The 22,296-nt window shown below is 44.3% G+C and overlaps 1 protein-coding gene across 5 annotated transcripts in view; it reads right to left on the bottom strand.

The window, feature by feature from the left end:
• Positions 1 to 3,932: 3,932 nt before the first annotated feature.
• The window catches only part of ENOX1 (ecto-NOX disulfide-thiol exchanger 1), a 511,619-nt gene continuing 493,255 nt past the window's right edge, over positions 3,933 to 22,296 (bottom strand). For all 5 annotated transcript variants that reach the window (XM_019749803.2, XM_074329326.1, XM_074329327.1 and 2 more), the window contains 2 exons: positions 14,828 to 14,913; positions 3,933 to 4,913 (listed from right to left, as the gene is read on the bottom strand). In XM_019749803.2, the coding sequence (XP_019605362.1) occupies positions 4,782 to 4,913; positions 14,828 to 14,913 (218 nt within the window). In that variant the 3' untranslated portion in view covers positions 3,933 to 4,781. The remainder of the gene's footprint in view (positions 4,914 to 14,827; positions 14,914 to 22,296) is intronic.

Here is a 22,296-nt window from a genome sequence, read left to right as displayed (position 1 = left end):
GTTGGCTTTATAAGACTTGTGAGAATCTTTGTAGATTAGAGAGCTACAATTATTTCGCGTACATCAGTCTTACACTTGAAATATTTAATGGAGTATTTGTAGGGATGAGTTTGTCTTTTACCTGTTTTATTCTTCTACTTAGAAACATAAACACTGACTGTTTATCCATAAGGGCAGGGACAGGCTGATAGTGGCCTTGCCTACTTGACTTGCTTGGGATGATGTGTCTAAAGTAGTGCTTTTGAGGAGACCAACGTCTTAGTCGGCCTGGCTCTGTGTTAGGTACCGTATGCATGCTCGCTCATCTCATCACCACACCAACCCTCTGAAGTAGTTGTCATGCAGGGTGTCATGTGGGGTCTCTGGTCCCGCTCCCCACATAAGAACGCAGGACATGGTGAGGCCAAAAAGGAACGCCCACTGAGTCATAGATAGGGGAGTCATACCACTATAGTCTCACTGGCGGCTGGGTTAGAGACACAGGAAGCAGGAGCCACACTATCTGCAACCTGCCGTCCACTTCTCTTTGCCAACCCACCCCACTTGCTAGCTGCAATCTGCCGCACCATCTGCAATCCGCTATGGCTAGCTCAGTCACCATCTTCTTGTTAGCCCCCATTTCCTGCTAGCGTAGCCATGGCAGTTATATTAGTGGCCAATGGCTCACTGGTTACAGCTGACGGCCAATTAGCCACAGCTGATGGCCATCCAATCACAGTTGATGACCATGTACTACCTGAGGCAGCACCTTTCCACGTGAGGGCGAGAGCCTGGAAACTGCACTCCTGGGTCTGTCCCCACAGTTATCATTTAATGGATACATATAATTTTTGTTGGGGATGATGATGAAAAAGTTTTCTATAAACGGGTGATAGGTTACATAATATTGTGAGTGTATTTAATGCCACTGAATTGTACAATTATGAATGGATAAAATGAAAAATGCTATGTATATTTTACTACAATAATGTTTTAAGTAAGTGAGAATTCTGCCAAGATTGTACAGCTGAAGGGCAGAAAATTCTACCCTCTATTATTGGACCTACTACCTGAATCACTGAGGGCTTTTCTTTAATTCATTTGGTTCATTCGATCAATAAATATTTATTTAAAGGTCATGGTATGTCATGTCAGACTCTGAGGGAACTAGATGGGTGAGTCAGGGAGGTCTTCCGCTTCCAGGAGTGGGACAGACAGCTACATTCACAAATGACTAAGACACAGGCTGAGGATTGCAGTAGAAATATAATGAATAGTGGTGGGAACACCGGGGAGGAGGTTCCTGAGTGGGTCAGGGCTTCATTGAAGAGTTGCTCATTGATCTGGGTTGACGTTTGAGAGGAGTGTGTTTAATATGGAGTGCCTTGTCTCTCACATTTCTGCCTTGGAATCTTGGATCGAAAGTATTTGCAGCCTTTTCAAATAGTTTTAAGATTTGTTCCCCTTGTGTATAAGCAAGCTCACCCCTGGCCTTAGAAAAACGTCTTGGATCATTCTCTGTCTTACTTTCTAAATATTTATAAGCAAAACCACTTTGAGAAATAATTCAATGTTCATGAGACATGCCCGGATCCCTCTGAGTATGAGATTTAATAGGGAGACGAGGCAAAGACGGTTAAGTACCTTAAGAGACAGTCCACGTGGGGTGACCATGCAGACACAGGGGAAATGACTTCCTCTGGGAGGCGGAGAAAAGCTTCACCGATGGGGCGAGGGGGAGGAGGGACGTCTTTGTGTTTTCCTCTTAAGGCTGTGTCAAATTGTGATAACTCTATGTAAGTTCATTTCATGTGAATAGAAATATATAAGCAAAAGCAGAAAGGCAAAATATATTAGGCCTATTTAGGGAAGCAGTGAAAAAGCAACCCAGAAAGGCCTGTTGGGGCCAGATTGCAAGGATCTCCAAGCCTCTAATGCTCTGTTTATTCTTGGAATCCAAAACCACGATTCCTTACTGGGCAGATTTAGGAAAGACTGAAGAATTTTCACATCTCTACTCATGTACAAGGGATGGTGGAGAAAAAAGGAGAATAAAAGCAATGATCCAAAGGCACCAGATGGGCACTGAGCTCACGGGAGGCACGGGAACAGATTGGACTAGAAGCATGACATCGTGAAAGAAAGAACGTTTTGGAGTCAGTCAGCCCTGGGTTCCAATTCTGTATTCAAAATTTACCAACTGTGCCAACTTGGCCAAATCACTTAGAAGTTCTGAGCCTCATTTTCCTTGTGTGACAAATGAGGACAACAGTAGCATCTTTGAACAGAATTATCCCGAGGACTAGAGAGGATGGGGTGACAGATATATGTATATATATAATCCAGGTGGCTCTCAAAGATACCAATGTTAGCTCCTTCCCCAGGTGATCTCTAAAGTCCCAACAGAACCTGAATGTCTGTGAAATAATTTAGAAGTGTTTTCTGCAAAAATAAGTTCAAACTGAAGCTAAATATATATAAATCTTTCTAGATAACTAATATAATTAATTTCAAGTACAAAATAAAAATATCACAGCCAAAATAGAGTCTTCTAGTGCAGACACTTATCTCTGGGAATTACTCAAATATTTTCGGACGTTCCATTAACCATTTCATTCCTCGGAGTTGTCATGTAAGTCTCAGAACCATGTGTTTAGAAAATCGTGTCTGCTTGTCAGATCTAAGACAAGGTCCCTCCAATCCTTTTCCTAATCAGAGCTAGGAGTGAGGGTTTTATCCTGTGCGGTGTATCCTTTTGCTGAAGTGACTACCAGCAACAGCTGAAAGGCTAAATGCAAATTTGAAACATCTCCCACGCTTGCAATTAGAAATAGTCTAGATTGTGGTATCTTGTGTCCCTACTCGACTTTGTCTTTGTAACTAGCCACTTTATGGAGTTCTTTCCTTCTAATTGTTTTTCAGGTGAACCTTTTAGTTTTCTATTTTGTAATATCTGTAAATGAGGCCGTCTCCTTTTTGACTGCTGTATCATCATTTGTGTCAGGAGGATGGTGTTAGCGGGCATGGACGTGGAAAGATGGCCATGGACAGGCCTCCAGTGTTTCCACATTTAATATGATACTGCCATTTAGTTTGAATCCCATCTTTCCTGTCACCTGGCTCACATCGTGGAGAAACTTTTGGGAAAATGACTTTTCCCCATTGAGCTCCGAGCTCATTAAGGAGAGGGTCTTTTCTTATTCATCTCCGTATGCACGGCGTTAGCACGGAGCCTGGGACATAACATATGTGCTGATAGTTATGGGAGGTGCAAATAAGTAAGTACCTTAATATCTCAGGGCTCAACAAAAAGATCCTGAGGACAGCCACGTCCAATAGGAAATTATGAACATCTTTTTTAGAATTTCAAAGAACAGTCATTGCTCAGCTATCTTCCTAAAAAAAAATGTTTCATTTAAAATCAACCAATATCTTGAATGCTTGTCCTTTTCTGACTCTTATGTAAGAAAGCAGGAAGGGGGTACAATTTAAGGCTCCATCCTACTTGTAATTAAAAGAAAGGGGGGGAGCCCAAATTCCTGTTTAAATTGTTGGTCCAACTATGAATTCTTTAATTCCTTTTCTGACTTGTGTGCTTTCCAGCAAACATACAAATAAATAAATCCAGGGATTAATAAAATAAACTAATTGGCTATTTTGTACCTGCCCATGATACACAAAACAAAAGTATATTCTATGGTGATTATATTTGGATGCTGTATCTTGGTATTTTCAAAGAATATCTATTCTAATGTTGTATAATCTCCTTTTCTTAGTTCTTTCCACTTCACAATTTTTACAAGTTCTTGTTTGTCTCTTAATGTCACATGTTTTGCCTCTTAATAATGTTTTGTCTCTTAATGTCACTCATGCATTTAATCATTTAAAAATGGGCTACGAGATGGGATTGAATGTGAAGATTTCTTAAGGAAGAATTAAGATATAACAAAGAGTAAGTTGCAAACCCAATCTGGCAGAAGTCATATTTATTGAAAAAAATTAATATCTTTGCTATAAAATTTGTAACAGGAATATTTACTGAATGTTTATTTTGATGCATAAACCTGAATATTACATACCAAGTACAAGACAGTAGCTCTAGTTTTTCCTTTATTTACATTTTATGAAAATTGTTATGCAGTCCATGTTAAGAGAACTTATGATGGAGAATCGTTACATTAGAAAAATAATATTCTTGATAAAGCATTCTGAAGGAGTCCAATCACATTTTCTGCCTCTCCAATAAGGCAAAAGTCCCTGGAACAGCATATAACTTAATTTACAAAATACAATAACTGTTCAGACACATATTCAAGTTTTCTTTTGGTATGATTTTTCCTCACTGTAAAATTACTTTTTTTTTTTTTTCTAAAACAGAAAGATAGACTTCCAGGAAAATGTCATTGAATGATTTCAGCTGTACATTACATATACAACTCTGCAGCCTAGCAGCAGCCACGGCTACAGCCGTCATTAACTTTAAATATTTTGCTGAGTGAGCTATTCTCAAATGTAGCGTATTTTAAGATTTTGCCATCAGTATGACTGTGGAATCATTGGTTTTCAGAGCAAACAGATCTGTCACAGTATGAAGCTTTGTTTGTTGTAGGGAACTGGTACACAATTACACTTCCACTCACAAGGGCACGCCACAGATGTCACTACAGCCAGGCTCCGACAGCTCCACCCAGGTCCTGCGTGGGGACCAACCCCAGGCCTCCTGCGCCCCCTCGCACGCACAGCCCTGGATGGTTCAGGCAGTTTCATTTCCAGAGACTTTTTTTTTTTTTTGCTGTTCACAGTTAAGTTGTTTTGATTCCTTCAAAGGCACACAACTTCCACCGTTTTTCCAGCGTTGCTCCCACACCTGTGAATTCCTGTTTAAACATGCGTGGCAGCCGCATCAAAAGCATTTCGATTTCGCTTGCAGATATCTGTCAGAAAGGAAGATAAGTCAGCGTTAGGGAAGGAACTCGAAGAAGGGGTTGGGTGAGGACGTGCTGTCCCAGTGACACAAACGGCAGGCAGTGTCCTACGTGGCTGTCAACTGTCCTTATAAAGGGAGCCCGAGGAAAGTGCTACACGTGATCCTCCTCGTCCTGGGAGCAGCTGGTAGGGTCCGGAATGAGGCAAATAGAAAGCACCAGAGGCGCCCTTCAGATGGATGGCCACCTCACTGGCAGTGCCATGCCTCAGCAGCCCTCCCTTGATATCAGAGGAGATGGGGACAGGATTTAAGAGAGTTCAGACTCAATCCATCACCACTTCCGGAAAGTTACTGGTGCCCACACTTTGTTCTACAAAGGGCAGCACTTGTATGTAACTCAGTGAGGGCTAGAGCGCATGTGGGTAGATTTCTTGCCACCCTAACTTCTTTGTCCTCCTTTAACTTTCACAGGGACCAGAGGACACTAAAGGATTCAGAACAGAAATGAAATGAAACCTCAAACCTACAGCAATAAAAGTCTTGACATCCAGTTGTAAAATCCGGGTAGATTTTTTTTTTAAATGCAGTTTCTTTCTTCTACCAATTTTTGTTTTCCTTTCATACATGTTTATACCAATATTTCATTTTTTTCTCAAATAAAGGACAAATCAAGCGCAATCCTGCTGTAACACAGCCCGATGCTCGTTCTCCTGTGTTTGCTTCCTGACCTACGCATGTGCACGGGGACCTCATATAGCAAGGTAACTAAGGCCCTGGCATTGGGGGTCACACATTTCTGTTGGAATCTTGTGTCTACTGTTATTACGAGCTAAATGGCCCCTACACCAACATAGTCCCTGTAAGCCTCAGCAAGTGGGAGTGACATTTCATAAAGATGTGTGAAGACCACTGACTTACACATAGAAACGTCCAATGACTCAGGCCTTAGCCTTATTTTCCATGGTATAATCACCATCTAGATACCGTGTTAGATTCTGCACTTTCCATTTAACAGTATTAAGACTAATTTTAAAGAGAGACCAAACAGACCAGAAGTGAAATCAACTGTTCACTTAATATTCACATGAAAAAGGTTTCACATGATATTAAGATTCCTGGGCCTATAATACAAAACTTTAAGTAGAGACTGAAGGGAACCAAGGTTTTGCCACTCTGAAACTATCCTTTAGGGATATTAATTTTAAACTGTTTATTAAGAAATAAGACTCAGAAAGAACCTCTGACCTGCCCCCCTCTCATGCAGGGACTCTAGTCGTGGTCCCCACACAAGAATGCAGCATATGGTGAGGCCAAAAAGGAACACCCACGGAGCCATAGATAGGGGAGTCATACCACTATGTTCTCGCTGGCGGCTGGGTTGGAGACACAGGAAGCAGGAGCCACATGATCTGCAATCCTGCTGTCTGCTTCTCTGCCAACCCACCAACCAACCAACCAAGCAATGCAGCCACAGCAGTTCTATCAGTAGCTAATGGCTAACTGGTTACAGCTGATGGCCAACTAGTCACAGCTGATGACCATCTACTACCCGAGCCAGCACCTTTCCATGTGAGGCCGAGAGCCTGGAAATTAACTGCTCTCTGGGACTCTGTCCCCACAATTATTTTAAAAGCTGAATGCATTTTCCCGTAAAACAATGTTTAATGGCTTATTAGATCCCAGATCAACCCACAAACGCCTACAATCTGTTTAATAAACAGATTATGAAAAGGTTCCCAGTGACCTGAAAAGTGCGTTCTCTTTCAGCGAGAACTGGGCAGGGCTCCTTCCCTGGTCTCCTCACCTCATTCTCACAGGCCTCCCGGGACCTGTGCGAGGCGGACACTGAGCTAGCTCCATTTTACAGCTGAGAAGTCTGAGGGAGCTACACCAGTGTTCGAGCAGAGACAGAACTGGGGATAAAGCCGCTACCTGTGGGTTGGGACCTGAGCGTCGGTGTGCTTTCAGCTCTCCCCAGGACTGCCCTCAGCAGGGGAACAACCAAGGGTGTAATCGTTCTTTGTTCTTTTATTAATAAATATCAAGCACCTGGCGGTACTTGTTAAAGAACGCTTCCCCTGCCCCTTCTCTGGAGACTGATTCAGCGGATCTGGGGAGGAGCCCACAGAATCTACCTTTAACAATCACCCCAGGTAATTCTTACGTTCAGGCGCATTTGGGTTAAGTAAGAATGGGGACTTAATTCAGACAGCCTTGGATTTGAATCTGGGCTAATCCTCAAGCAAGCTGTGTGACAGGTCAGTTAATAGCTGTAATTCTCAGTTGGTCATGTGTATAATAGAAATCACGATACCCCTGTCAGTGTTACTGAGAGAATTATACGTAAGAGGCAGCCCAGTGCCTGGCACGAGTACCCTTTCTATGTGTCTGTATATCAACGCTGTGATATGACATGCTAACATCCAGCCTTTTGTGGTAGGTGGGTCACACGCCGCGCTCAGAAGGCAAAGGAAACAAGTACAGAGAAGCATGTGGTCAAGCCCAGTTTTTCATCGGTCCACATGTCTTCGGTCCTTACGCTTCACGAGGCCATGCTGTCCTGTAAACAAGCTTCCTCCTGTCCTTTGCAGGACAGCACAGCTCTCTACGGTAGGCTCCAGTTCCAGTCACGTCCCAGGGACGCCCCTGGGATGAGTGTTCCTTCCTCAGATCCAGCAGAGGTGACAGGGAAGCTGACAGACCCAGGTAACCCCCAGCCCAGTCGTTCTAGGCTTGTTTCCAGCATAAATATCACCTGCCTTGGAAATGATGGGAAGAAGCCTTGTGCTACTCACTAGGAAGGAAGAAAACGCTGCATTCCTCAGGGTGAAATACAGATCTGATCTGAGGATAATGTCTGTGTAGGAGGCCAGTTGGGGTCAGGCCAGGCAGTGCCACCCAGTCGCCCTACAGATGGTTGTAAAGAGTGTAACAACTCACAGTTGCCCAGAACCTTTTCGGAATCTTCTGAAAACACTTCCTTTAATTCTCACCACACTCTGACGAGAGAGGGAATAATTTACAAGTGAGGAAACTGAGGCCCAGAGAGGTTAGGTCCCCCCGGCAGTAAGCATGGAGCTGGGGTGCAGACCCAGATTCCCTGGCCTTGTCCGTAACCACGGATGCCAACTGCCACAGGTCACTACGTCTCAGCTCATGGGGAAGGGTCCTGGTGGAGGGGTCCATGTACACGACCCAGGACCTCTGTGGTGAATACGTTAGAGTCACATCATCAACAGCAAAAAATGGGAAACTCCCAACTCAAGCATTTGTATGCCAAAGCATCCCTGCAGGAAGCAAAACAGAAAGCAGACCCTGGGGAATCTTTTGTTCCAAGGTGCCTTTGACCTGAGCCGAACTTGAACCTCAAAGGAAGCAGAAGGCAGCAGGAGAGAGGCCTCACCGTGGGCCAAAGCACACAGTAAGTGCTTTGTGCCCATGAGCTCATCAGGAAGCTCATTCGCCAAGCAAGCCCCCCGCCCCCCGGCCCAGTTGGAAGAATGACGTGCTGGCAGATTTGGATTCTGATCGTGGCAGGACCAACGACCACCTTCACCTTGTCTAAATCAATCTCTTTGGGTGTTTTCTCATTTGCAAGACAAGGGAACTGGAAAGGAAGTGACTGAATGCCCTGGGGTCTTGGATGTGAGTGCTGGTTCCACTGCGTAGTAAGCAGCGGACGTGGGGCAAGCCGTTCGCAATTCATCCATCCACTAGGCTGGAGCAAAGATCTCAGACTGAGAGGATGCATGTAATAGGTCTTATGAACTTTAAAGCCCCAAACACATGGCAGCCAATACTTCACGTACTTACTGTGTGCCAGGTACTGTTCTGAATGCCGTTCATGTATTGTCATTTAATTCAGAGGGTGAAACTGAGGCACAGAGATGTTAAATAAGTTGTCCAAGGACACACAGCTAAGAAGCAGTGAAACTGGGCTCTGAAATTCTCATGATTACTTAGTTTGAATAACCAGTTGAACATTCCTCAGATTTGGACACAGCCAGAAATTAACATAATGGGAATTAGTGCCCTCAGAAGTTGCTGCTGGTAGTGCCAGGGGACAGTCGGATTCTGCCATAAAGATGTAAGTAAGGTGGATGGGGACGTGTCACAGTTACAGAACAGATAAGGAGATGCTATCTGAAACATCCATTTAATAAGGCTCTCAGCTAAATTCTAGAGCATTTCCTTAAAGATGTTTATATCTCATGGCAGAAGAACGATCAAGGAGCTTTCAGGTTAGGTTAATGGTTTTTAAACCTTTTCCATACCTTGACCAAATAACATTTATGACATATTACATTTTGAGATTTTCAAGACAAATTGAGGAGAAAATTCAATTTGTCTTAATTTTTTTTTTTTTTTTTTTACCATATGGCCAAAGAATCATTTAGTTTAATTCTGTTTTCTTCTCCCCCTTATAAATAATTTGTCAGTTCTTGCAATTTTGCCTTCACAATACCCTTTACTGTCCTACCAATAATTTCTTGGTCTTGAGAACTCAAAGAGTTACGGTGTCCTCACATAAAACAAAGCACTCAGAGCTCAGCATGAAATGCACCCCATCTCCTCATCAGCTGTGCAGAGGTCCCTTCCCCGAATCCTTCTGGAGATCAGGGCACTTCTCCGAGCTGCTTGTCACAGATGGAACGCTGGGGTCCAGGGAAGGGGGCTGCTTGTCCAGCTGGTGAGGGAGGGCTAGAACTCCGCGCAGGGCTCCCGAGGCCCACCCCGGCCTAGCTGTCACAGCACTGCCTCCGCCCTCACAAGGCGGCAGCCAGGACAATCACATACACGTGGTGAAGAGAACTCGGTGTGGGCTTATGACGAGGTCAGACACATGTGCCGTGACTAGGACACCTCATTTTCCCACACGTCATGTGTTTCATGCTGTAGAAGTCAACGTGATGTTTCATTACCCTCTTATCCAGCGGGCTTTTGTTCCAAGAAATTGGCGGTCTGTGCATTTGCAGCCTTTGATGTTGTCGGTGGATTGCTTTCCCACCCGTTTCGTTTAAACATTTCTAAAATTGATTCTTTTAGAAAGGATTGATTTGCTCTAATTTAAAAAAGAAAAGATGAGAAGGAATAAAAGCTCCGTGTAATGAAGGAGCTTATGTGGTGGTACCACCACGGAGGTAATTTATGGTAAGACCTGCGGGAATTTGTTTCTGATCTGCGGACTCAAGCTCAAGCCTGCCGCTTCCTTGCCGGGCCTCTGAGCACGTGTGTCAATTGACACCAGCAGACATAAACCAATTTTATTATAAGGATGGGTGGCTCCAAGTTCCGTTTTAGTTGGGCAAGGGAAGCCAAGTGACAAGAGGCTCTCGTCTGAGGCACTGAGAAGACACCGGCACAGGCTTTGCCGAGGAGACTGGAGAGTCAGAACAGCCAACTGGAAAACCTGATTTCCTTCCACAGGATAAGCTGACTGTTAGTGCTTAGTGCACATTCAACCTTGTTTATTCTTTAGATCCCCGGGCAAACCACAGCCTGGGCACACAGACATCTTGCTATAAACATTTGCAGAGAGAAATGCAGAATGGGTGAGGGGTGGGGTGGAGAAAGGAATGGAGGGAGGGAGGGAGGGAGGGAGGGAGGGAGAGGGGACACAAAGGAGAAAGTACAGGAGGAAAAAGAAGAGAAGATATACAAGTGAGGGATGAGGAGAGAGAAGGAAAGAAGCAGAAGGCAGAGGGACAGGGAGCAGGAAAAGAGAGGGAATGAAGGAAGAAGCTAAATAGAAGGCTTAGAAAGAGAAGAGGAAGGTGAGAGGGGAGAAAGAGCAGAAAGGGAAGAAACGTGGCCACAAGAGCTAACGCACCCCCGAGGGCAGCCGCAAGAACCAACATGGATTCAGGGATACCTCCTGTTAATAATCAACGACTCACCTACTTCGCTCTTCGCTCCTCTCCATTTCGTTAAATATTTTCCTACCCAATTTAGCACATCATTAGATCACGTCTGATTCTCAAGTTAGTTCATAGCTATTATACCATTTCCTCCAGTAGACTACAAGCCTTTTGAGGGCAAGGTTCTTAAATTTCCTTGGTGTCCTGGCCATTCCTGTTCTACTTAGCTTGTAGGGCGTGCTGGGTCTGTGACAAGCAATGAACTCATTCATTCACGGGGGCCCTGGTAACCTTGTCCATTTCTCTTGCTGTGCCTGAGCAACTGTCTTCATTCTCTATGTAGCCAAATGGAAGTAGTTATCTCCAATACTTCTTATATTATACGCTTTCCAGAGCTGAGCTCTAAAAAACACATTCATTACAGCCTGTCTAAGCAACAGAAAACCCACTTACTCATTAATATGCTGTGACAGGTAGCTATTTAGGAGAACATGAGAATATACATAATATTAAAGATTATTCGGGTGGGCAGTCTTACAACCACTTCCCTTACTGCCTAGCTCTTTCCTAGTCTGGGAAGAATGCTCTCCAATTAAGGCCGATTTGAATCTCCTTGGAACTGACAAGACTTTTCAATTTCGTGCTTCCAGAGGTATGCTTTTAGTACAGAAATGCAAACGGTTTGCCCCTCCGGTGGGAGATGTGCACGTGCCCATCCTCGTGGCGCTGCGGTGCCATGCCCCAAAGGTGGTCATTCTAAATCCTCTGGCATTTGTGGCTCCACTGTGTCCAGTCTGGTTTTCAGAATCAAATTGTCCACTCAGTGGGCCTCGGGAAGAGGCCACTTGTATGTGGAGGGAGCAACCAGACACACATAGAGACCTGGGGCTTACTCTAAAGAGCACATACATCGTGGGAGAGCAGAGATCCGTGCTACTGACCGTAAGATGGGAAACAGTCACCCGCTAATGCTTCACTCCTTGCTCCACAGAACCAGCGAGTGGGCTGCGGGCCTCTGGGCTGACGTGGGAGACTGATAGTCTTGGCTGTTGGAAGAGCTCACCAGCCTGCACCCAGGGTGTGATTTCTGACTCAGCAAAGCTTCAGAAAGCCATGTCCCCCCACCACCCTTGCCCTGTCTTCCTCAGAATGACTCTTTCTGACCTGGTCATGTGTCTTTTGACACGCGAGAGAGCTGAGAGAATGAGTGAGTGGGTTAGAAGAGGCTGAGAAGAGAAAGATATGCAAATATCATCATCAAGAGCCGGAATACTATCTAACTGGAAAGTGGCCTGTTAACTGGGCTACACAGTTTTAGGGAGCCATGTCCAATTTACATGCCCAGGAGAATTTAAATTAATCCCTGTCTCTCCTTCCATTTCTAATCATTCTTATACCCACATATGGCCTTTGGGGAAATCCTAGTGAAAACAGCCCCACACAGGCTGGACTAAGCTTTCCTTGCTCTCATCAGCTTGCCCTCGCCAGCATTTGTGGTGATGTTGTCCAATGCCAAGGAAACTGTCTGGTTCTATGTGGAATTTTTAAACAGCTATCCTACTACAGCCGGCAGCCCCCCTGTACCCCTGGAGGGGGAACTGTGTGTGTGTGTGGGGAATCCAGTGCCTAAAGCAATATTAAGTAAACTTTGTGGAGCATCCATGACACTCTATTGGTTCTGATTAACCAGAGGCAGGTGCTCCAGGCCGGGCACTGGGGACCCACAGCAGCACCGGGCTGGCGGCGGATCCAGGATTATGAGCCTTTTCCAACTGATGAGGTACAAGGCCCTGCTGGGTACTTAGAGGGCAACCTCTCATTATTTTGTTTTCTGCTTCAAGCCCCGAGGATATGGGGTTCCAGTATATAGCAATAATTTGCTCTCTGGATTAAAAAGTCAATATCCTTTCAGCCTCGCTGGGATAGAAAGAATGTTGAGTCCAATCTCTAGCACCCAGGAGTCTGTAAGTCAGAGCACTTTTTCGAGATATATGTACACACACACACACACACACACACACACACACATATATACATACGTATATATATATACATACATATATATGTTTGTGTGTGTGTATATATGTATTTTTTTTAACCTTAGGCACGTGGAAAATATTTGACAGCTCTACTGAACATTTCATTTAGGAGAGGGAGGGCTGTCTGGGGGAGACCCTGTGTATTTCTTCTGTGAGAAAAACGCTTTCTTCATTATCTTCTAAAATAAAAGCACCAGTCTGAGATGAAATGGAATTCCCCTTGACTGAATCCCTTCCAGAAAGGCCCATCACCTAATGAGCAGAGACTTGGAACGTGAATTCTCTCCTCGGAGACTTCTGAGGGAGACCATACAGCTGAGCACACGGACTGTCCTGAGGTAGAATGAAACAAGGACATCCACCTCACAGATGTAATTCCTATTTATCATCCCAGGTGACTTTACACGCACACGCACGCACACTTGTGTGACACACACACACACACACACACAGTCGACCTGCACTGATGGAGCAGACAGAAGACAAGAGCCAGAAACTCTTCGATAAATAACCAGTGGATTTGTTGGCCATTTCAGCTCATATAACAACTGCTTCTCAACCAAGGATTCCCAGTGAGGATTTCCATAAAGGGGAGGAAAGAAATGTCAACCAAACAAGGGAAGATAATAGCAACAACAGGAATAATTTCTTGAGGGTTTATTCTAGGCCAAATGGGTACAAGCAGTACTTCATTTAATCATCTAGATAAAGGTAGTGGTGCTATTAGGGAAGAATGGTATTGCCGAAGGGGCAAAAAAAAAAAAAAGAAAAAAAAAAAAAAAGAAAAAGGAGCCCTTAAAAACTTTATTTCAACAAAGTGCCACTGAGAGCTTTTCCTTCTCATCTCATGTGAGTTAAAATGAGCATTTCCTATGAGCTCCCTATCGATGTGAGGGGAGCTCGCAGAGAAGACAATACTATGATTTTGAACTTCACGAATCTTATAATCCCCTCAAACTCTTCCCCTCTGCTTTGGTCCACCCTGTCACCAGCTGTGAGAGGATAAAAGCGCATGCGTCTCTATGACTGAAAACTACTTTTTGTTCCAGAAGACTTATCTCAAAGGGGAAGTAATAAGACCGATTAGAAAGGTCAAGTGGTTGTGGGACCATGAATTGGTGAGACCATTTGAATCAAAGTAAGAACACAGTGTAGTAATTTAATCGATACTGACTGTTGAAGATTTAGAATGACTTGTGCGTGTGCATTTCAGGGTCGCAGAGCTGAGGGCTGTGTGGCTGGTCATACCAATCCCATGTACTTCGCTGTGCTCTCTGGAAGCGTCCTTATTCCCATGTTTCTTCCCAGCAGGATTTTCAACCAGCTCCTCAGTGAAAGGCCTCACTTCCCTGTTGGATTCTGTATCCATCCTCTTGCAGGGCTTCCGTGGGCAGTACCAGTTAATGACATCACTGTATTTTGACAGGGGCCCCTCTCACGGGTCCCCGGAATTCGACACAGGAACTGAGCACTTTCTGTCCCTTTGCTTTAAGCAACAAACACCGTAAAGGGCTAGGAGTACAGCTTGTTGGCAGATGGAAAAAACTGAGCCGCAGAGAAATAAGGAGTGGTGTCCTGACTCTAGGAATGACCCTTGAAGGACAAAGCTGACTTTGTAGTCACTTTTGCCATTTTGAGAATAATGCCGAAAAACAACCATTAATACAGTTTTCTTGGCAGCCATATCAGACTTTTATGTTATTTGAGGTGATTTTTCCTCTATTGCGTAGAGGCCTTAACATGTAGAAACCTGTGAGAATACGGTGTAAGGACAAGGCCCCATTAGCCACCCACGCCCGATTTCTCCCTTGTTTGGGGAACTTTCAGGCCTATAAATTTAAGTCCCTCCTATGCTTTTTAAAGTAATTTGACATCTGCTGAAACACTGTCATTTCAGACAACTGCTTTCTTTTCTACAAAGACACTATCCTACCCCTAATGCAGCTCACACAGGGTCCCCCTGCCGCCAGCACTCAACATGGTACGTGTCAGACACACAAGCGTCCTTGAGAAAAAGAAGTTACCTTGGAGTCCAGCTGCTGCATGTAGGACCAAAGATATTCTATGTTGGCTCCGAAAGGGTGCACATGAAGAAACGTTGATATGATGCCTGAATTAAAAAGACAAACATTGGGCATTACTAAGAGGGAAATAAGAGTCTCATCTACGAGATGACACCTCCTAATGGCATCTAGCCCCAATGATGGTTTTGTCTGGCTAAGTTATCGTCTTGCCGTGTCTTAACAGCACTCAACCAGCATTCAGTAACAGCCCGTTCTGAGGACCGTAATAGCAACAATGGTAAACAGAATACTCTGTCTCCTGGAATGACAGTTGTTAGAAAAGCTAGAGTCTGAGATAATATAGAGATGAATAAAGGCATTGCTAAACAAAGACTCCTGGAAGCATCTCAACTACCAATTTTATGCTTGATTGACCAATATAAAATTGTAGTTATTGGAAGGATAAAATCATCTCTTTTCTTTTCCTCCATGGGCTTTGCAGGAGGAAAACGGTGCACACACTTGGGCCAGAAATCACGCCGCCTCAGATTTCCCCGATAATTGTAGCTGCTAGTTATGAAAAGTATTGAATCCATATTTCTCCCAACGGCCACTGAAGGAAGCATAAATCCTTCCCGAAACCTCTGCAATCCCCCCTGGTTGTTTCTGTTGCTTAAAGGAAGCCAGCTTGCTCTTCTTCTCTCTGCCGTAATTTGCAAGATCATTTACCAGGAAAGGGTCATTTTTGGCTGGAATCTGATTATCACTCAGAAGACTTCTCTATCATGAAAATCAACAGTCAACATTGTACTGACCAAGAAAAAGCTGGATGTTGGTGGCAGGTGTAAGCTGATGTAAAAGCACTACCCTTCCACCCTCCCTGCTCCTCCATCCAAAATCAAAATAGTGAAAATGAGCACGTGGGCTCCGCAAGCTGTGCTGCTATTTGTTAAGAGACTGTGTTCAGACTGACAATGTTTCAGACCTCTTTTAAAAGCAGGCAGATCTGAGGATAAGCCCTCACATTGTTTATTCAGAAGCTCTGATGCTCGAAAGCCAAAGCGACGGGAAGACCACCTTGTGCGAAATGCAGTCTGGGCAACACCAGACGAGAGCACATCTGCTTGCACTAGGTCATCCTGTGAAGTGCTGGTGACCTTGGATTGATCTCCAGTAGGTTGTCATGGTCCCCTGAGCTCCTGTGTGGTGTCTGGGATGTGCTGGGATGCGTGCCAGGTTTTACAGAAAAGTTCCCAGTTCATCCTTAGGCTGAGGGCAGAGAATCAAAGCGTCTTGACAAGCACTCTTACAGTGAAATGAGGAAGACAGAAATAATTCATTACATTTCTCCATAAAACTCAAACCCAGTTTCAGAAATTGATCTTTTTTTTTTTTTTTTCCTGGAGACATAAAGCACTATCACTTTATTCTGAGATCATGTTCTTTTTGCTAAAATGTCCTTCTTTTATGAAATAATGGTGATGATGAAAGGTAATAATGTAGTTTTAATATCTTTAGGTGGCAAACAGCCATTTTTAATGTGATTGAGTGGTATTTTGTCTTGTTCCATTTCTACCACTTTATTTGTTCATTTATATTTTAATTTTATAGACCTGGCAACTACTTCCCTGTGTCTGAAATTCTCAAATCTGGTGAGGTGGCACTGTCAGTAATCCTGTTACTAACAAGAGTTAAAATATGGGGGCTCATGAATGATTTACTGAAAAAAAAAAAAAAAATTAGAAGTATTTAAAAGATAACTCATTTGCATTCGTTAAGTAGGAGGGGGGCAGAATTCTTAGGGAGTTGCCCATTTCAGGATGGTGAGTGGGGCTTTCCCTGCTGTCTCAGGCTGAGGACAAGTGGTACCATGTCCAGCACTTTCCACAGAGAGCCTCCACCAAATGCCAGGTGGGCCCCATCCCCACAAGGAGGAGGACAGCTATTTTCTTCTCACACACGGGTTCTTCCAGGGAGGAGATGGGATGCTCCAAAAGAGTCGTCCATAGAGTCAGAGGGCTCTGGCAAGAGACGGGGAGCATTCCTTTCCTAGTTGGATGTCTGCTTAGGCAGTGGACTGACTGACCTGGCTTTGCACCTACCCAAGCACAGGGGAGATGTCGGGCTGAGATGGGGAGCAGCGTGGCGCTGGAGCGTTGGGGTGACACAGATGTGTGGGTTTCCCATGGGGCAAGGGGCAACTCAGAAGGTAGAGGGGCTTCAACAGGCATAGGAGTTAAGTACCCCAAGGGTCTCAGCAAACAGAGAAGAACGTTTTTCATAGTAACAGCCCCACTGGATAGAGACTTAGCAACATCTCCCAGACAACCCACAGCCTGGCCTATAAATGCCTGTGGGAGTGTGAAGTTAAATGTCTTCAGTGAAGGAATGGAATGAGTCAGAAGAGGATGGGGGTGAGGGGTATGGGGGAGAGGTTGATAACTCTTGGCCTAAGAGATGAAGTGCCGAGAGAGGAACTTTCAGGAAACCAGGCATGGGAGGACCTGGGTTGGCTGCTTCTGTTGCCTTGGAGAGGTTGGCATCCCTCTGTATCCGCAACCTCACTGTGCACTGCCCCTCAGTCCCAATCTTATGGTAGTTCTATTCTTAATTTTTTAGGCACCTCCGTATTGTTTTCCATAGTGGCTGCACCCATTTGCAAGCCACTGACAATGCATGAGGGTTCCCTTTCCTCCACATCCTCGCCAGCACCTGTTATTTGTTGACTTATTGATGATGGTCATTCTAACAGGCATGAGGTGATATCTCATTGGTTTTTATTTGCATTTCCCTAATAATTAGTGACATTAAGCACCTTTTCATGTGCCTGTTTGCCATCTCTGTGTCTTCCTTGGAAAAATGTCTATTCAGATCCTATGCCAATTTTTTAACTGGACTTTTTTGTTTGTTTGTTTGTTGTGGAGTGATATGCGTTCTTTATATATTTTGGATATTAACCACTTATTGGAAATATCACTTGCGAGTATCTTCCCTAGTCAATTGCTTACCTCTTTGTGTTGATGTTTTCCTTACTGCGCAGAAGAAGCATTTTAGTTTGATGTAGTCCTATTTGTTTATCTTTTTTTTTTATCATTAGTTTTGTTTGTTTATCTTTGGGCTTCAAAACTATTGAGACTATTTTGTTCATAAAACTAATATGATTTCTATATATCTTGCTAAAATCAAATTGGAAATCCTGACTCAGAAATGAGTATTTTTTCGTAGGAGGGTATACAGAACCATCTCGATGGTAGTTGATATTAACAAACCATTAGCTTTTCTTTATAAAAGTTTAGCAATTGCCTAAAATGTAGAGACCTGTGGAGCCAAGGCAGGTAGTTAAATAAAGGTTTCCCAAACTTTCCCTATGAATGGCAACCTAGTTATTCAGTATTGCTAGAGACACAGCAGACGTGGGAAGCCCCAGTCGTCATCCTCTCAGTACTGTGCCCCTCCTCCGCCTGCTTCCGCCTGCCCATCCTACTAGCGTCCCGGAAGCATCGGTCACGCTATCTGAGAAAACGGCATTTCTAGAGCCTGGCTTTGGATCAGATTCATTTGAGGGGAAGCTTCCTAAATAATCAACTAAATCTTCCATGCTGCTCCTTTGAAAGAACTGGGATATTTTTTGAAAATCAAAAGAACCATAGCTGTAACTCAAAATCGAAGGAAAAATGCTACAAATCATAACCTGGTTTTACAGTCCTCCGGGAGGGACCTAAAGCCTTCGTAAAAGGAACACTAGGAACTGAGGGTGGAGAACTTAGCCTGAATTACTGAATTGGTTGATCTCCAAAGGGACAGACACAACAATTGGTCCTGGCCATTTCCACGGAGACGTAGAGGTCTCCATATTTAAGAATGGGTTTCCCAACGGTGGAAGTACCTAATTTCTGAACATAAGAAAGGAGTGCAGGAGGTTGTCAGTACTCTTAAGATTTTTGCACATCTCAGGGCTTTAAAAACTACATTAGAGATACACAAACCAGCTCAGTGGTAAATCCCTCATTAGGAAGGCTCATTTAAACAGGCACAAAGGCATTTTGAGCTTTTCCCACCAAAATCATCTAGTTCATTCTGATTTATAGACTGAGGATCAAAGGGGCAGCATTTAAATTAGCCAACTGGTACTAGATGCTTACTGCTTCATCCACTCTTCTTTAATTACCTGCTTAGCTGCAATTAGGTGCCAAGGTGCCAGGGGACAAGACAGGCAAGGTCCCTGCTCTGGGGGAACTTATCCTCAAGGTAAGCCAAACCGACAAGAAACATTAAGATGAATGGAGCTATTTTCAGATAGCTGTAAGCAAAGCGAAGACAACAAAAGGAACTAGGATAGAACGGAGGGTAACCTCAAGCTTGTGGAGTGCTACTTTGCACCGGGAGGTTGAGTGAAGGTACAGTTTCCTGAGTATCAGGTGAGAAGGAAGCAGCCACAGAGATCCTGGGAGAAGATTACTCCAGGTACAGGCAACAGAAAGTGCAAAGGACCTGAGGTGGAAATAAGCTGGCAGGGACATGCTTGGCTGGGGAGTGGGACAGCATGCTATTAGAAGTAGGTGGGGAGCCAGGTCAGCTAGGGCCGTGTCTGCCAGACGTAGGGGTTTGGATTAAATTCTAAATATAGTAGGAAACCAGCAGAAGTGTTCCAAGCAGGCTCATGATATGACCTGAATTGTGTTTTTAAAATTTCATTCAAGTTACTGTGTGGTGAATAGATGAAAGGGAAACTGGATGACCAATTAGAAGCATTTGCACAAGACCTGAAGGGGTAAGTAGTGATCTGGGCCAGGCAGTAGTGGCCATTGAAGGTGGAGCTGATGGACTGACGTGAGCGGTAAACATTCAGGAGGAATCAAGGAGGCCTCCTCGGTATCTGTCCTTAGCGACTGGGTGGTACCATTTTCTCAGTCGGGACTCTCAGGGGAGGAGCAGATTAGGGCAGAGAAAAGGGTAGAATCAAGAGTTCCATTTTAGTCGTATTAAATTTGAGATGTCATTAGTATCTAGGTGGAGATACCAAAGCGTCGTTGGGGACGATGCGGATTTGTGAGTCAGTGGCAACTAACAGGGAATTGAAGTCACAGTACTCATTGAGGTCACCTAGCGAGTGAGGAGACCTCGGGACTGCATCCTGAAGAGGCCCAGGCTTTAGAGGTTCAGCTGAGGAAAACTCACCAAAGGAATCTTACAGGGAGTGGTCAATAAGAAAGAGTGGTGTCATGAAAGCCACAGGGAGACAGTCCTTCTAGAAGATGTGTGTAGTCAACTGTGTCAAGGGCAGCTGACAGATGGAGGGAGTTGAGAAATTAGCCACGTGACGTTCTCTGGTCACATTGATCTGAACAGCTTCAGCGTGAGGACGCAAGCCAGGCTGCAGTGGGCTCCAGGGAGTGGAGGAAAGGAAATGCAGACTGTGAGCGCAGACACTGCTTAGAGAAGTTATGCTTTGGATGGCGAACAGGGAAATGGGCTGTTGGTTGAAAAGGGTCAGGGAGTCAAGACAAGTTTTCCTTTTTTTTTTTAGCAAAGCAAATTTTTAGAAATTGAGATGTAATTAGCATGTAACATTGTATTAGTATTAGGTATATTACATAATGACTCGATATTTGTATATATTGTGAAATGATCACAATAACTCTAGTTAACATCTATCGTCACACATAGTTAACAAAATTTTTTGTTTGTGATGAGAATTTTTAAGATCTACCATCCCATCAATTCTGAAATATGCAACACAGCATTATTGAACTATAGTTGCTATACCATACATTTTTTTTTTGTTTCATTTTTTAATTTTTAGTAAATTAAAAAAAAAATTTCAATTGCAGTCGACATACAATGTTGTATTAATTTCAGGTGTACAACATAGTGATTAGACACTTACATAACTTATGAGGTGATCATCCCAACCTTCTCTTTAATGTTACAGGTGTAAGACAGTCAAGTTCACGTTTATATATTGATGGTATGATCTTCCTACATATGAGATCTCCGCCTATGGGCAATGCAGCTTCCGTAACAGTCCTCGCAGACTGTGAGCACTGAGTTGAAAAAGATCACCTAGTCCAACCTCCTCCGTGTGTACACTGTGAGGAGTCAGGTCACGGCGGCTAAGCAGTTTGCACAGTGCATCAGCTGCCTCCATCCACAGACACTCACAGTGGGCCTCCCTTGTTTAGCACCATTGAAAGATCACCAGGAACTGTGTTTTGTCACAGGGCCAATCCATCCCACTACCCTTGTTTCCTCTTACGGACTTTTAAAAAATGTTATTGGTTATCTGATGAGACCAAAATATCAGTTTGTACATTCAGTTTGGTCAATGCAGTATTCTCTTTAAGTTGGATGTGAAGTGGGATCCTACCAGAATATACTCCCCTTCCTCAGGCTGCTTCGAGTTTCATTCCAAACTGTAAGGTTCTGGCCGAGATTAGCTTTCCCTACATCCACGGTGGTGGGGAGTGTCGTGGGAAATCTCAGAAAACCCCAGCCTATCAGTTCACTGGAGCGGGGTGGGGGGCAGCCAGGAACCTCAGGTCTGCAGAGCAGCAGCTTGCTCTACACAGTTATATCTTGCTGGAAACAAATGGAGGCCTGACCATAAGCCAACCTGAAACATTCTTGCTTCATGTTGTAGCCTGGCTCCAAGGACACGAAGGCTCCAAGGACACTGAACTGGAGAGCCAGCAGGGAGAATGCTCTGTAAAACCTGGGCTTCCTGCTAAGCCACGAGCGGACAGCTGTCTCTGGGCAGCTGCAGAGTGAAAAAGCAAGAGGCAAGGCGGTGGGTGGGTGGTAGGAGACTGATCAGACACTTGTGGTTTGGGCTGATGCGTCTCAGTGTCTTGGGATTCCAGAAACGTTGCCGTTTCCATAAAGCAGTTTGTTCCACTTATGTGGTGAGTACAGCACCTGATCTTGCACAGTTCTGTTTTTTAAAAAGTAACTGACTATCTGTCTGTCTGTCTTACTTTAACTAACCCCCTGAGACTGTATTTGGGCCTTTCAGTAAACCGTTCCTTATATCTGGAATGGTCTTGGCAGCTCCCTTATCTGTCCAAGAAGACCCTATTTATCCTGCCTTCCCATGAGGCATCTATAGCAAGTAGCGCCTCTGTGTTTCTGATTTTAGCGGGAACCACATTTCATTGTCATTAACTGCTTTCTGTCTCACTCGTCTATGAACTACCTGAGGAAAGAGATCATCTTGTCACCCCCATTCACTAACACAGTTCTCGGCATACGGCAAGCCGGCAGTTCCCAAAACACGGTAGGTCCCAGAAGTACCTGCGTCAGTGTCACCTCAGATGTCAGTTTTACAATAAACAGAATCTCTCTGTGTGGGGAGAAACATTCTGCCTTTTAAACAGGCTGCCCAAATGAATCCTTTCCACAATGAAGGCTTGTAATTTTTCTAGTAGGCTCTTGACAAATGTTGGTTGATTTATGGATATGGACATTTGCATCTTGGAAACAAGATTTAGGTC

Source organism: Rhinolophus sinicus, linkage group LG04, assembly GCF_036562045.2.
Source record: "Rhinolophus sinicus isolate RSC01 linkage group LG04, ASM3656204v1, whole genome shotgun sequence".
Lineage (NCBI taxonomy): Eukaryota > Metazoa > Chordata > Mammalia > Chiroptera > Rhinolophidae > Rhinolophus > Rhinolophus sinicus.
This window is presented reverse-complemented; position numbering and strand designations above follow the sequence as displayed.